Source organism: Myotis brandtii, unplaced genomic scaffold (genome assembly GCF_000412655.1).
Source record: "Myotis brandtii unplaced genomic scaffold, ASM41265v1 scaffold324, whole genome shotgun sequence".
NCBI lineage: Eukaryota > Metazoa > Chordata > Mammalia > Chiroptera > Vespertilionidae > Myotis > Myotis brandtii.
This window is the reverse complement of record NW_005362439.1, coordinates 3,422,173-3,436,816: the sequence shown is the minus strand read 5'-3', so window position 1 is coordinate 3,436,816 and position 14,644 is coordinate 3,422,173. Positions and strand designations below refer to the sequence as shown.

General features: G+C 53.4%; 2 protein-coding genes across 6 annotated transcripts in view; one reads left to right on the top strand and one right to left on the bottom strand.

The window, feature by feature from the left end:
• Positions 1 to 7: 7 nt before the first annotated feature.
• ARFGAP2 (ADP-ribosylation factor GTPase activating protein 2) lies at positions 8 to 10,510 on the top strand. Of its 2 annotated transcripts, XM_005870799.2 has the most exons (16): positions 8 to 158; positions 329 to 447; positions 994 to 1,066; positions 1,591 to 1,722; positions 1,806 to 1,886; positions 2,690 to 2,771; positions 3,048 to 3,101; positions 4,143 to 4,195; positions 4,610 to 4,746; positions 4,848 to 4,979; positions 6,748 to 6,876; positions 6,953 to 7,087; positions 8,307 to 8,433; positions 8,587 to 8,680; positions 8,791 to 8,909; positions 9,305 to 10,510. In XM_005870799.2, exons 1-16 carry the CDS (start codon positions 87 to 89, stop codon positions 9,323 to 9,325), a joined length of 1,560 nt encoding a protein of 519 aa, XP_005870861.1. In that variant the 5' UTR covers positions 8 to 86; the 3' UTR covers positions 9,326 to 10,510. The 2 variants fall into 2 exon arrangements, with proteins under 2 accessions (XP_005870861.1, XP_005870863.1); XM_005870801.2 differs by lacking the exons at positions 8,587 to 8,680; positions 8,791 to 8,909; positions 9,305 to 10,510 and adding an exon at positions 8,515 to 8,535 and having other exon boundaries at positions 17 to 158.
• LOC102254414 (chromosome unknown open reading frame, human C11orf49) overlaps positions 10,075 to 14,644 on the bottom strand; it is a 146,227-nt gene continuing 141,657 nt past the window's right edge. For 3 of the 4 annotated variants that reach the window (XM_005870802.2, XM_014543365.1, XM_005870804.2), the window contains 2 exons: positions 12,814 to 12,877; positions 11,873 to 12,548 (listed from right to left, as the gene is read on the bottom strand). In XM_005870802.2, coding sequence (XP_005870864.1) covers positions 12,374 to 12,548; positions 12,814 to 12,877 — 239 coding nt within the window. In that variant the 3' untranslated portion in view covers positions 11,873 to 12,373. Of the gene's footprint in view, positions 10,721 to 11,872; positions 12,549 to 12,813; positions 12,878 to 14,644 lie in introns of those variants that run through there. The other variant, XM_005870803.2, reaches the window with a different exon arrangement.

The following is a 14,644-nucleotide window of genomic DNA, read 5'->3' as shown; positions in this document are numbered from 1 at the left end:
AGGCCGACCTCGTGCCCCGCCTTCACGGCCGCGGATTGGCCCGCGACGGGCCAGTCAGTCGCGCTGGCGTCTGGGAAGGAGAGAAAATGGCGTCCGAACCGAGCAAGACCGAGATCCAAACCCTTTTTAAGAGGCTTCGCGCAATTCCGACCAACAAGGTGCCTGAGCGGGAGGCGCGCGGGGTCTAGCGCCGGCCGAGAGGAACTCTCCCGGCTCCCCTGGGGCCCGAGGGAAGGAGAGGGGGCGGACGTGGGCAGTTTTCCTGGGTGTCAGTGCCCGGCCTCCGCTCGGGGTCCCTGATCATCCGCTCATCGCCTCCTCCATCCAGGCCTGCTTCGACTGTGGCGCCAAGAATCCGAGTTGGGCCAGCATCACGTACGGTGTTTTCTTGTGCATTGACTGCTCCGGGGTGCACCGCTCCCTGGGTGTCCATCTCAGCTTCATCAGGTGGGGTCTCCTTATGGCGGCTGTGTTTCTACCCGGCCAGGGCTGTGCGCTCAGCAGGGCAGAGTGGCGACCTGACGGTCCTGAAGTCGGTGTTCGGAAACCTCCCGGCCGGGGTCCGGTAGCCTCCCACGGGAGGGAATCGCCTGCGTAGACCCCTGACCACATAGACAGTGCGTTTCCGCGTCTGGGTCAAACTCCCTTTCCTGGCGGCCAAACTGGACTCTCCGAACGTTCGGTTTGGAGAACAATTAGCTGCACTGCCCTTGTCGTTGCTGACATATTGGTCGAGTACGTCTGAAGTGAGACCGGCCGTCCTCAAGTAGAAAGCCAGGTCCAAGCTTAGGGCCTGAGAATTCAACCGCCCTCTGATCTGGACAATAATTAGCGCCCGTTTGACTCTGAGGCTGAGGAGCAGAGCTTTCGTGGGCAGGGAGCAGTGGAGGACATGGGGTGGCGGGGGGGTGCTGCCGCCCGAGACCACAGGCAGGCTGGGTCTGCAGGGAAGCGCCCCCCGCGTCTGCTGGTGACACGCAGCCTTGCACACAGGTCCACAGAGTTGGATTCCAACTGGAGCTGGTTCCAGCTGAGGTGCATGCAGGTCGGCGGGAATGCCAATGCGGTAAAGCCCCCCCACCCCCCTGCCATCCTCTCTGCCCTCATTCTTCCGCCTGGGGCTAACCTGACCGTGACCTCAGGGGAGGCCCCCCCAGTTTCTCTGTTCAGAGGATTCTTTGGGCTATGGCAGCGCTGTATATGGTTCTCTAAGCGTGGAAATGGGTCACTGTTCCACTCAGAGGGGCTTCAGATGAAAACTCAAGTGGACAGAGGTTCCCGGGGAAAGGCCGGGGGAGTTGGGGCCTCCAGCCTTCTCGGGCCCGGCCTGGGTGGGTGGAGGCTGGGCACAGCGGGGATGGCATGCTGTCCTCAGGCGGGGTTGGGTGAGGGCTGGGCTTCAGTCCGTCATCCCTGGATGGGAGGCTGTTTTCCGCAGGGATTCCTGAGAATCTTTACCTCCGTGAAGAACTTTACCTCTCTTATTTATACAGGATAACATCTCCTGTAACTGGGCTGTTAGAAGGGGCTGCCTTTTATTTTGCTGTGGGGAGAATCACCTGTAGCACGCTCTCCTCTCTTTTTCTCCAGACAGCTTTCTTCCGCCAGCATGGATGCACAGCCAGTGATGCCAACACCAAGTATGATAGCCGAGCTGCCCGGATGTACCGGGAAAAGATCCGGCAGCTGGGAAGTGCAGCCCTGGCTAGGCATGGCACCGATGTGAGTGCCTGGTCCCGGGCTGGGGTAGTGTGATGAGGAGGGATATTCAGAGCCCTGTTTCAAGCGTGTCTTGTCCTTTCCAGCTTTGGATAGACAATATGAGTGGTGCTCCCAGTCACTCTCCGGAGAGGAAGGATTCTGATTTCTTCATGGAACACACTCAAGTGAGTACCCACAAGGACGGTTTCCCATGATTGCTGCTGACAGGTGGTTAACTGGCCAAGGCCTTCTGTAATCCTGGGCATGGATCCCATTCGCCTTGGTGTGATACCTCAGACAGGGAATGTCTGGGCCCATTGCTAGGCAGGCCCAGGTGTCTCCTCCTCCCGGAGTGGGTGTGCAGTGTGGCCCTCCTTAGGAATGGACCCCGTCTATAACCGGGTGCTAGGGAGGAGGAGAGGCATCTTGAAGGCTCTGGAGCTGTGGGGAGCCTCCAACAGCTTTTCCTGGACTCTTCCCCTGTCAGAGAGGCACTTGTGGCTGGGACTGTGAAAGGAACCTCCTCGGAAGCCCACCCTGGGCGGAGGTTCCCCCTCTGTGAGACTCTGTCAGTTTGAATCCCAGCTCCTCTACTTGGCATTTCCAGGATGTGGCTAAGTCACTTAACCTGTCAAAACCCAGTCTTTGCAGTAGAGATGTATCTACTTTACAGGGTTTGTTGTGATCATTAAAGTTTTTGTATGCGAAAAGCTGTTAGACTTGTGCCTGGCACTTGGTAAGTGCCTACTAGTTGTTAGTTGTTATTAAATTAGGGGTGTGGGTCTGAGTAAATAGTGGAGGGGTGGAAGTGGCTGCTAGTTTCCTACTTCTTTCTTCCATAGTGAATAGCAAGTATAATTGTACTCACTACCTGTCAGTCTCCTTTCCTCATGGGCTTGGAGTAGGGCTGGTATCCAGAAGGTACTTGTAGGTTCTTTGTGCTCCCTGGAAGCTCATTGAGGTGTCTGTGATCTGGCTTCCTTTTCAGCCCCCTGCCTGGGATGTACCAGCCACCAACCCCGCAGAGCCCGAGCAGCCAGCCCCATCTACAGAAAGCAGTGGATTGGCACGTGAGTTCAGCCCAGAGTCCAACCAGGAGCCCTGGTCCTGGCAAAGGCCTCGGAGTTGAGACATCTGGTCAAGGGAATAGGAGTAGGGAGTGCCCTATATCTCTGGGTGGGCTGGGATGCACTTTAATCCTTTGGAGAGAGTAATGGGCATTCCTTTATCTTGGTGGCCTCAGCTGAGGAAAGCCAGTGCCTCCTACTCTTGTCCCCTCATCTCCCTAAAGGGAAGTCACAGGAAGCTTTGAGCCTTATACCTAACTCCCACCATTGCCTCCACAGAGCCGGAGCATGGCCCCAACACGGACCTGCTTGGCACCTCACCCAAAGCTCTGGGTCAGTATGACAGTTGGCGGGGTGGGGCAACTGGGAGAGGCTCTTTTCAGATCTGCTGCTGCCTAGTCATATGGACTGAGGCCCCAGGACACTGAGCATCTTAGCTCTCTGGACTGGGACTGGTGTTGAATTCATGGCTTCAACATCAACTGCAAGGGCTTGAGAGCCAGGCCTTTGAATTGATGAACCTGGGTGGGTTGGTGTGTAAGGCCTGGGTCGGCCTCCTGGTATGGGGCTGGTTCTAGTCAAAGTGTGGAAAGGCCAGCGTGAGACTGGACATCTAACCCTGAGGTCTGAGGCAGGGTTGGCCTTCTGGTCCATTTCATGGGATAGGGGGACAGCTCTGAGCTGCTCAAGGCTGGAGGTGACATTGTCCTTTCTTAGCCAGGGAGGCCTTTCAGGTCTTTTCTACTCTTTAGTGTCCTTTGGTTCAGGGTGAACAGTCCATTTGCTGACCTCGGTTTGTTCTGTTGACCTTTGGGGGTTGGGGCAGGAAGCCAGCAGGAGACTGTCAGACTGATCACATGAGAAGGCTGGCATGACTTGGTCTAAAGCAAGGCTCTGTAGAGACCTCTGGGCTTGGGAACTACATGGAGGCTCTGGGGTGGGCCCCTTGTTAGCCACAGTCTGTTTCTCTCCAGAGTCCATGTATCTGTCACCTAAAGGGGCCCTTCCTGCCAGAGGTAACCAACAGCCACTTGGGGAGCCTAGCCCCTTGCACGCAGCTCCCTGCTTCAGGAACTGAGGCTGATGTTTGGCATCTGCCCCCGCCTAGTGGTCCTCATATTTGTTCAGGGACTTTGTCTCTGCTGCTTCAGGTCTAGTTCTTGTCTCAATCTGCTGGGAATCCCTTAATCTTGTCTGTCTTAGGCTTAGACTATCCTGACACCATTAATTGGAACTGGTGGTGGCAGCTTTGCCTTCCCTGCCTGAAGCTATTCTTTTTAGAAGCTCTTGCCAGGAAACTGCATGGTGTGGACTGAGCTGCTGCCTCTGACCTCCCTTTGTCTTCACTCATGCCTCACCTTGTTTCTCATGCAGAAATGAAAACCTCCCTCATTGGCAAGAAGAAGCCAGCAGCCACGAAGAAAGGGGTAGGTGGGGAGAGGCAGTATGGGAGAGTGGTCAGGAGCCAGAGTCAGCCTGCCTGGGTTCACCCCTTGGCCCTACCAGTCACTGGCTATGTGGCTTTGGCAGAGGTACTCAACTTCTCAGAACCTTATCTGTGCAAGGGCTGTGAAGATGCTTATCTTCAAGGGCTCCTGGAGGAGTCCGAGACTGTGCACATAGTGTGCTTGGGACAGGCTGGTCTGGTAAACATCAGGCCCTGAGGCCTCTGCTGGGACTGTGTGAGTCACCTCAGGCCCAGCTCTAGCAGAGCCCTGTTCTCCCTCTCCACCATGCTGACTGGACTTTAAAAAGGAACCGTGTGGGTGTGCTAGAGTGCCTGGGAGGGAGCAGGGGACATTGTGGTTGGCAAGGCCCCCATCACATGATTCTCTTCCCAGCTGGGTGCCAAGAAAGGCCTAGGGGCCCAGAAGGTGAGCAGCCAGAGCTTCAGCGAGATTGAGCGGCAGGCCCAGGTGGCAGAGAAGCTCCGTGAGCAGCAGGTGGCTGATGCCAAGAAGCAGGCCGAGGAGTCCGTGTGAGTGTTTGCCAGGGGGGCCCTGGTTCCTGTGGGGTTGGGTGGGCAGGTGGGACAGGTCAGGATGGGTGCTGGCCTCTGACACGTTTATTTCCTCCAAGGGTTGCCTCCATGCGTCTGGCCTACCAGGAGCTCCAGATTGACCGCAAGAAGGAGGAGAAGCAGCTACAGAATCTGGAAGGGAAGAAGCGAGAGCAGGCAGAGAGGTTGGGCATGGGCTTGGTGTCCCGAAGGTGAGACTCAGCTCGGGGGTGTGGCATAGAAATTCCATTGTTCTCCCGGGAACCACTGCAGATTCTTCCCAGCAGTCTGGGGTTCTAGGCTTAGTCTTCCTTCGAGGCTGAGTCGATGGTTCTGTTTATTATCTTAAGGCACCTAGTACAGTGCTTGGGACAGTAGGTATGTGCTCACTATTTGTTGAATGAATGAAACTCAGGATCAGGTGCTCTTTCAATAGATTCAGAAGACTGGGACAGTGGTGTGTTTTTTTTGTTTTCTTTTTTTTCTGTGTTTCTTAATGGGAGTGCTGATGGCATTTGGGGTGTGTGTGTGTGTGTGTGTGTGTGGCAGTTCTGTATTTTTCAAGAACTCTGAGAACTGCAGGGCTTTTAGCATCCCTGACCCTTGCCCACTAGGCCAGTGGTGCTGCCAGATACCAACACCTGGAAATAACCCCAGACACTCAAATGTCCTCGGGTTGGACAGTAAGCTTTCTGTTTCGGGATGTTGTGTTGCTGTGGTTTCTTAAAAACAAGGGCTGCAAACCAGTTTTGGTATGCATTTTGTTTGCTCTCCACTAGGAGTTAATATCTGGAGGTTTCAGTAGTACTAGGTTTTTTATCTCTAAAAATCGGAAAGTCTGACAGCGCTGGGGCCAGCAATCCTGGCTGCAGTCAGCTTGTGCTGAGTGGTGGCTGCTCCTTGAGGGGGCGTGAGCTCCGCCATTGGCCGTATGGGCTTACACATAGCAGTCCTATGCACAAGGTATTGTGACCCCTTTCCACAGATGAGAAAATTGGCACTCGGAGCATTTAAGCAATTTGCCTGAAGCCCACAAATCTAGTAATTGACACCAATAGGTTTTGAATATAGAACTATTTGATTCCAAATTCAGTATATTTGGCCATCATGCTCTACTTCTCTGGAAGAAGATGATTTGTCAGAACATGTGCTGGTCGGGTTCCATGCTGGTTGGATTCCAGTTATTCCCTTTCAGTCTGTGTGCTACTAGTGTAACACAGCTAATCAGGGAAACAAAATTATAATCCGGAAAAGAACTTTAGGTCTCCTCCCCTGCCCTGTTTTGGTCACAAGAATTACTGGGTTAAAGGATATGAACAATTTCTCAGTTTTTTTCCTTTTTGTAGTGCAAGAGAATCTTCTTTAAAGCCAGCCCACCCTATTTAAAGCCCTATTGCAAAATATTCACTCCTAATTGATATTTTTGTGTGAATTTATTTCAATGAAATTAATCCCTAAAAAGCCTGTGTGGAGCAGAGCACAGTAAAAAACAGGCATCAAGAGTTGGTACTGCCTGCCCAGCTCTGCCTCTTCTCACTGGAAACTGGACAGCAGACCCAGGTCTTAGACTCTGTACTTGTTAGTGCTCTCCTCTTCTTAAAACAACAGGTGAGATCATTAAGAACTCATCCTTTGATACCATTAGGCTCATTTCCCTGGTTCTGGGCATTTTTCTTCTCTTTTGTTTGCATGTGTCCCTCTTGGTGAAGGATGTGGCTCATAGTTCAGCAAGTCTGTTGGCACTGTCACTTGGTGCACATTATTAGTTGTTTGGCAGGGAACACTTATTCTGAGAAAACAAAGCAGGTGTAGAAAGTTGAGGGTGTGCTCTCCCGTTGAGCACAGTTCTGTGCACAGGTAGTGGGAGAAGGTTCTGGGTATGAAGGAGAACCCACGCTTATGCCAGCAGCTGGGTCCCTTCTCTTGGGTGGTGACACGAGTGTTCACCGCCCTCACGCCCGGCTCTGCTTTCCTCCGCAGCTCCGTCTCCCACTCGGTGCTGTCTGAGATGCAGGTGATTGAGCAGGAAACTCCAGTGAGTGCAAAATCCTCCCGCTCACAGTTGGACTTATTTGATGATGTTGGTACTTTCGCCTCTGGACCCCCAAAGTAAGAGTTGTTGGGGTGAAAACTTGGCCATTATATTCCTCATCAGGTTCTCTGAGTCACTCCACTGTCTCCCTAGGTACAAGGACAACCCCTTTTCCTTGGGGGAAAGTTTTGCTTCCCGCTGGGATACAGATGCCACCTGGGGTATGGACAAGATGGAGGAGAAGGAGCCAGAAGTGACCATCTCAAGCATCCGGCCTATTTCAGAAAGGTGAGTGGTCTAGGGCAGCACTGTCCAGTAGAACTTTCCATGATGGAAGAGTTCTGTACCTGGACTGTGCGATGTTGTAGCCACTAGGTATGTGGCTACTGAGCCCTTAAAATGTGGCTAGTGTCACTAAGGAGCTACATTTTACATTTAAGTTTAAATAGTCACATGTGGCTAGTGGCTACTGGGTCAGACAGTGCAGGAATTGGGCTTTGGTTTGAGCTGTGCTTATCATCACAGAAGGCCGAGCAGCCTCTTGTCCAAGATCCATTTCTTTGGCAGGAGGGGGTCTCTGATTTTATGCTTCAATCCTTACCTCCCAAGGGTTATGTGTCTTTGGCCCCATCTTCTTTTCTTTTCTTTTTTTAAATATATATATTTTATTGATTTTTTACAGAGAGTAAGGGCGAGGGATAGAGAGTTAGAAACATCAGTGAGAGAGAAACATCGATCAGCTGCCTCCTGCACACCCCCCACTGGGGATGTGCCCGCAACCAAGGCACATGCCCCTGACCGGAATCGAACCTGGGACCCTTGAGTCCACAGGCCATCGCTCCATCCACTGAGCCAAACTGGTCAGGGCTTATTTTATTTTCTTAACAGTTTATTCCACCTAATCTGGACAGTATGTTTAATTGATAAATTATCTGCAAATCATCTCGTGTAAAATGGGGACATAAGTAATGACTTCACAGGGCCACTGAAATGATTAAATGTAATGAAACTTGAAACACCTATCCAGCATCTGTGTATGTCAGTGCTGAGTAGGAGTGACCATACACCTTGTCATCCACACTGGGATGCTTTTTGAGAGTAAGAGGGGGTGCTGTTAATAGTTATGCCAGGAGAGTAAGTATAAATCCAGGCCAACCGAAACATGGTCACCAGTGTCGGGCAGTTGTACTTAGGAGGAGAGTGGCAGTAGTGACATTACGACACCCTAGACCTTGACGAAGCTGTCGAGGTTGGGGCAGAAGCCTTGTCCCCTCCAAACCACATTTCCACGCCACCTAGTGGAGGTAAGAGAAGCTCTCTGTGCCTTGGCTTCAGTGTGGAGAAGGGAGGGGCCTTATCCAGGGGAGAGGGCCCCTCAGTTCCAGAGCCAGTCAGATAGGGCCTTGGTAAGCACCCACAGATTTGACTCTGATCATAATGGGATAGTAACACCATCCCCTGACAGTAATGGGAAGGTTCAGAGATGGTGTTCCACATCCACTCTCAGAGTCACAAACCGGAAGGAAGTGGAGAGCCGGAGCTCAGGCCTCGAGTCCAGTGAAGCACGTCAGAAATTCGCCGGAGCCAAAGCCATCTCATCTGACATGTTCTTTGGGCGGGAGGTGGATACTGAGGTGAGTAGAGTTGTCTACCCTGAGGCTAGAGGCAGCAGGTAGAAGCAAGATCTTCCTCCCTGTCACTAGTTTGGGCTTTAGCACTAGGGTGGCTGGCCTGTATGAGTTCTTGGGACGTCGGCAAAAAGATCCCCAGCCTTTTCTTCACCACAGTATGAAGCCAGGTCTCGGCTACAGCAGCTCTCAGGCAGTAGTGCCATCAGCTCTTCAGACCTCTTTGGGGACATGGATGGAGCTCATGGAACAGGTAGGGACCAGAGGTGTGGGTACCAAGTGAGGCCTGTGAGTAGAGGGGGAAGGCCCAAGGGGAAGGGCTTCCTGCAGGCCTTGGGGTCACCCCTTTCTTTGCTTTTACAGGCAACGTATCTCTGGGGAATGTGCTCCCCACAGCTGACATTGCCCAGTTTAAGCAGGGTGTCAAGTCTGTGGCCGGGAAGATGGCAGTGCTGGCCAATGGTGTGATGAATTCTTTGCAGGTGAGGCGGGGGCTCCTTGACTTGGAGTGGCAGAGGCCTGAAGAGTAGTGCTGGAGGCTGGCCTTCACCACATCCAGACACTGCCACCGGGTAGCCCCTCGGCCTGAGGGAGAGCTTTTCCTTTTCCTGGAGGGCAGCTGCACTGATTTCCCCCCAATCTTACCACCTGTACTACTTTCTCCTTTCTCAGCTTCTGTGAGATTGGGCAGGGCTTCCCCCTTGGGATCTGGCCACAACCCCTTTCCCGAGTCACAAAAATAAAACAATCTCTGCCATGGGGAGATTGGTGCCCGTTTCCCCCACACCCCCAATCCCAGTCCTGTCCGGTGTGCCGCGGGAGGGTGTGCGTGCTGGGTTGGAGGTGCTGACTTAGTTTTTTCTTCCCCCATTTCCAGGATCGCTATGGTTCCTACTGATCCAAGCTCCATGGCTCAGGCATATGGTGGTGACAGCAGCAAAAACCCCATGATTACCAGGCCAGGGCTGCTTGCCTTGTGGAAGTTGGGGAGGAATTGTTACTTTATGTGTGGTATGTGAGTGGGGTGGCCTTTGAGGACCTCTGGTGAGGGGATGGGCAGAACCAGCCCTTGGCCTCTGCCTATAGATGGAGCCCTTTTTCCTTCTCCCTCACACCCTCTCTCCTGTGTGCTAGATTATTGTCCTTCAGTCCTGCTCCCAAAGCTGCTGCTCACTTGTCCTGCCATGCTGGGAGGGAGGGAGGGCATCTCCTCAGGATGGCTTATTCTGGGCCCAGCCCTTCTCTGATAGGGAAAGGGAGAAGTTTAAGGCTTTTTGGCTGGCTCTAGGATCCTTCCAGGCTGTCTGGGGGTTTGGTCCCTGACCTCTGGAACCGGCGGGGACGTCTAGGAAGAGTTCTGCTATAGACCAGCCCCCAGAGGAGGGAGGCTCTGGACTTGCTGCTGCATTGGCCTCTTCTGGGCCCCAGGAGAGGGCAAGGGAGGCGAAGGACCTTCGTCTGGGCCTTACTAAGGGCTAGAAACTTGACCTTGTACCTAAAGGTGTCATTTGGGATCAGACTGGAGGCCAGAGTGATGATCTGTCCCACCACCCCTTTCTATAGTGGTCATTGGGAAGGTTACTTTTCCTGGGTGTGTCGGAGTCCTTTACTGTCCACGTGGACTACAGGACCCCTGTCCCCTCGAGACTCTTCTTTTCCCCGCTTGGTGGCCATGGCGAGTCTCATCTGCACTGTGGTGTCCTGCTTTGGATGCAGAGGACGTGGAGATGGAAGCAGGCTGCTGGGGCTCAGCTTTCTTCCTCTACATCATCCTGGGCTTAGGGGGGCCTGGACAGCACCCCACCAGTGAGAGCACGAGGTGCCTACAGAGCTGCAAGCCTCGCCCCCTGGTCACTGGGCCATGCACTGTATCATTCTTGGTGCCATCTTCCCTTGCCATGCTGGCAGTGTAGGCCCACTGCACCCCCTGTGGGTTGAGGGTAAGGCTCCCAAGCAACACAGACCACTTCCCACCACCCTCTCCCCCAAAGGGACTGGAGTTTCTTTCTGGACTGTTTGTATTGAAACATAGTGGTGTCAAATAAAGCCCCAGCAGGGCCCTGGGCCCGTTGGTCTGAGTGAAGTGGTGTCCTCGATGGATCCTGCCTCCCTGCCCAGTGCAGGCCCCTCGCCTCACTGTCTGGGCTCCCACCGATATGGGTAGGGCGTCCGTGCCGAAGCTGAGGGCACTTTCTCCAGGGCCTCCAGCTTGTCTCTTCTCTGAAAGCCAAAGTCCCCTGGCTTCTCGGCCCTGTGCTGCCTCGAGGTCCGGTGCAGCCTCGACCTCACCACCCTGTTGCACGCGGAGGAAAGAGCTGGTGTTAGTTGGCCCCGGGGCTGGGGGCAGGCGAGCAACCTCAGCAGCCTTGCACCTCATCCCAACAGTAGGCTTGATGAGGTGTTTCTCAGTGGAGTTTAATAAAATATACAAACCTTAATGGAATCCTTTTAAATCCAGGAAGAAAGGATGTGTGTGTATAAGCCCCCGGCTTAGTAACCCTCTTCCCCTATAGGGGCTCTCAGAACATCTCTACCACCTTAGGGGTCCGCAGAGTACTTAAACCACTAGTCTGGAAGATGGATTGTTAGAAGGGATGGGTGGAGGGAGCAGTGGGATCTCTACTAAGCCAGTGACTTCCAAACCACGGATCCGGGACTTTCAGCTTTGGAATGGTCTGGAGTGTTCATAATCACAGACTTGTGCCCCACCCCAAGCTGGAGTTGAGTAATTTGCATTGTAAACAAACTCCCCAGGTGATTCCCGTGCATACAGGACTTTCCAGCTGCTTTTAACTAGTTGGAGGCCGGATATGGTTGTGGGCCTGGAGAGCTCTCAGGGTCCTAGAGCTTCAGTAGCTCTGGATCCTCCAGTCCTTGGCCCTACCGGGCTTTAGGGGCTGGTTCCTGTTAACTCCAGGGAGGTTACAGTATGTGCCAGGAAAATGTGTGCGCTCAGTCGTGGGACCTTTGGCTTCCGTTCAGAGGAGGCATCCTGCTCTGCTCGGGTCCCTGGGTGGGTTTTGCTTTCTGGAGGACCCCGGCCCTCCTTCAGCCTTGGCTGGAGGATTGTACTCCTCAGGCCTGTGTCCACAGCTGCATCCCCACTGCCCTAACCCTGAGCAGGTGCTTGGCAAATGTTTAATGAAACTCTGGCTAGAAGGCTCTGCAGTGCTGACCCTTGGTGGCCAGGGCCTTTAACATTATGGGAACCTGGCCTTGAACCCTCAGAGCATGTTCCCTGGAGACCCATTCCGGCTAGGAGAACCTTTCCTTTGAAAGGCTGTCATGTGCAAGAGGTAAGCCCCTCTGTTCATTATCTGAGGGAGTTCTCCAGGCTGACTGGTCCTCTGGCCGCCACCTCCTGGAAAAGCCGAGATGCTGGCACCAAAACCCCAAAATCACCCCTTACCCCCCTCCTTCAGTCTAGTGAGTTTAGACTCACCACTTAGCAGACACAAGGGACTTTATTCATTTCATGTTTAGCTAATTGACACAGGAGGCTTGAAGCAGTGTTTGAAAGTGAAATGGTCTTGCCCACCCTTCGTCCCATCATGCTAGTGGCTCTTTCTCCAGTAGAAGGCCACTGTGATTCTGTCCTCCCATACTTGCATCACCGGTGCCACCCCTGACCATGCAAGGCCCTGTGTGGCTATTCCTGGTCTCCTTTCCTGGAGTTGCTGTGAGATGAACCTTCTATGGGGCCAAGTCCCTTCCCGGCGACCTCAGTTCAATCTGCCATTAGCTTGGCGCGTGGGACAGGGAGAGTAAGCTAACTTTCTTGAATCACTGCTTGGGTTGGCTGATACCAGAACCCCTGGCAGGTCTTGGACTGGGGCTGTTATTTGGCCTTTCCGCCAGCAGAGGGCAGCATGGCACATGGACAGGAGGAGTTGGGTGGGAGTAGGAGTTGGGTACAGGGTGTTGTAGGCAGGACCCTTCAGACTCCTTAAATCTCGGACTCGTCTGTCTCTTCAGTGGAGCCATCGCTCTCTGCATCCATTTTGCGGGCGTGATGGAGGGGTCTCCAGGAAAAGCCAGCCCGGTGAGGGGTCCGGGAAGGCAGGCAGCTGGCCTCTGGACTGGCACTGACTGAGTTGACCAGGTCTGGGATCTGGGCCAGCCTGAAGAAGGAAAGAAGCCCAGAGGGCAGCAAGGTGCCTCCTGTCCAGAGACCAGGACCTCCACACACTTGCATTTGGATGAAACCAGGGGCTATATTCCCAAGGGATTCAAGGGGAGGATACCTCAGGCCTCTGCTGGCCCCTAAGCTCTTCCCTGACTGATGGGGATGTTATAGATGAGCACTATGACCCACGATGGGGCACTGCCATGTCCGACTGAGGTTTGCCCCCACAAGGGGGCAGCACCTTCCCACCTGACACTTACAGACGGTCCAGCTCCTCATCCATGGCTGGGTCATGCATCAGGTCCCCTTTGTCAGGCAAAGCTCCTAGGAGATAATGGGGGGGAGAAGGGGTCATAAAACTCAATCAGGCTCCTGTCAGATGCCACTGTGCCCCCACCTTCATATCTGCTGATCTAAGATCTGGGAAAGGGCTTTACAGAGAAGTTTAAATAAGAGGACTGCTATCAGGGCAGGGAATCTTGGGTACTGATGGATAAATTTAATGTTTATAATGTTTAATAGCCCTGCTGCCTGCCCCCCCCCCCGGGGCAGTGACTACAGCTAAGGAGACATCCCCAAACCTCAGGTCACTGCACAAATAGTGATCCCCTTCCAAGACGAGATGGTGGGTTGTGAGCTGGCCTTCGAGGCCCCCCAGTATTTGGCTAAAAAGCCAGGGATACAGGATATGGCTCAGGCTAACCACAAAGACCAGAAATTAGATTTGTGCCCCCAAATTAGGGTGACCCCACTTTGAAGACTGGTAAAAAAGGTTGCCTCAGCTCCTCCAGGGGGTTCCCACGGGTCAGGAGCAGACCAAACTGCATGGCCAGAGCCAGCAGGAGAGCTGTCCCATCTCTGCTGTCACCCATCGCTCTCAGCTGGTTTCCTCAGCTATAAACCAGGGGAACCAATTCTTGGACCTTGGGGAAAGGTGAGAAGAGAGTCTTGGATGCTCCCCAGAGCTGGGAAGGAAGGTTGAGCTGAAGTTTGCAGATAAAAGGACTCTCACCAGCAAATTGTTGAAGGAAAAGAGCTCATTGGTAGTCAGAACCCAGATCTGGCAATTAACAATGCTGGTCCGTAGAAAGCCTCAATCTTAAAATTACCTACCTGGCTCCAGTTCAATTCCCATCTTTTCCAAAGCCTTTTCAAATGATGCCTCCTGGTCCCTTTGGCTCTAAGTGGTTTTCAAACTATGTCCCATGGAGCCCTCTCTCATTTTGTGGTGTGGTGGATGCCTTGACGACCAAGGGATCAAACAGGCTGAGCCCTGGTTGCAGCCAGGGCTCCAGATCGCTCTCATGCCCGGGAGAAGCAGGTGAGGGCAGAGACTACATGCTTCTTCCCATCTCCCACTCCACCAGCATTAGTGCTCCGTGGAAGGGGTTGACTGAATAACTGTCCTTTTTAAAGGCCCTAGAAATAGTGAGGGCATGTGGTTGGTCCAAGCTGATGCAGATGCTCCTTAGCTTTTCCTTTTCCTTCCTAGTGGCTGTTACTGGTGGAGGGGCCGGGAGGATGGTCTGTTACCCAGGAGTGTGAAAGAGGCCTAAGCAACCCCCCACCAGTCACTTCCAGCTGGTGGCCTTGGCCACCAACCTCACTGGGCTGAGGTGTCCCCAGACCTGTGCATGCCCCAAGCACTGACTCAGAATAATGGCTGTCAGGTGGCATGGCTGAGTGGGCCCTCAGTACCTACAGAGCACCCTAGCAGCATCTAGATTGTATAAGATCTAAAGCATCTAGCCCAGTATTGGCCTACTGTGGCTGGCATTTAACGAATGTTAAATTTCCTTCCCTTGACCCTGTCCCCTCAACTGGCAGAAGGAAGGGGAATTCGGAGTCGAGTGTCTCTTTGGGACTCAGGAATGGGGGATTCCCAGCACACCGGGGTCCTCTCAGAGAGAGACAAATAAAAACCCCTTGCCTGGCTGGCATGGCTCAGGGGTTGAATGTCGACCTAGGAAGCAGGAGGTCATGGTTCAATTCCTGGTCAGGGCACATGCCAGGGTTGTGCGCTTGATCCCCAGTAGGGGGTGTGCAGGAGGCAGCTGATCAATGATTCTCATCATTGATGCTTCTATCTCT

Excerpts from the sequence above, each read along its gene's own strand:
- ARFGAP2 (XM_005870799.2), top strand. The coding sequence starts at position 87 with ATGGCGTCCGAACCGAGCAAGACCGAGATCCAAACCCTTTTTAAGAGG. Across the intron at positions 2,772-3,047 it reads AGAAAGCAGTGGATTGGCAC|AGCCGGAGCATGGCCCCAAC; the intron begins GTGAGTTCAGCC and ends TTGCCTCCACAG. Across the intron at positions 3,102-4,142 it reads CACCTCACCCAAAGCTCTGG|AAATGAAAACCTCCCTCATT; the intron begins GTCAGTATGACA and ends TTTCTCATGCAG.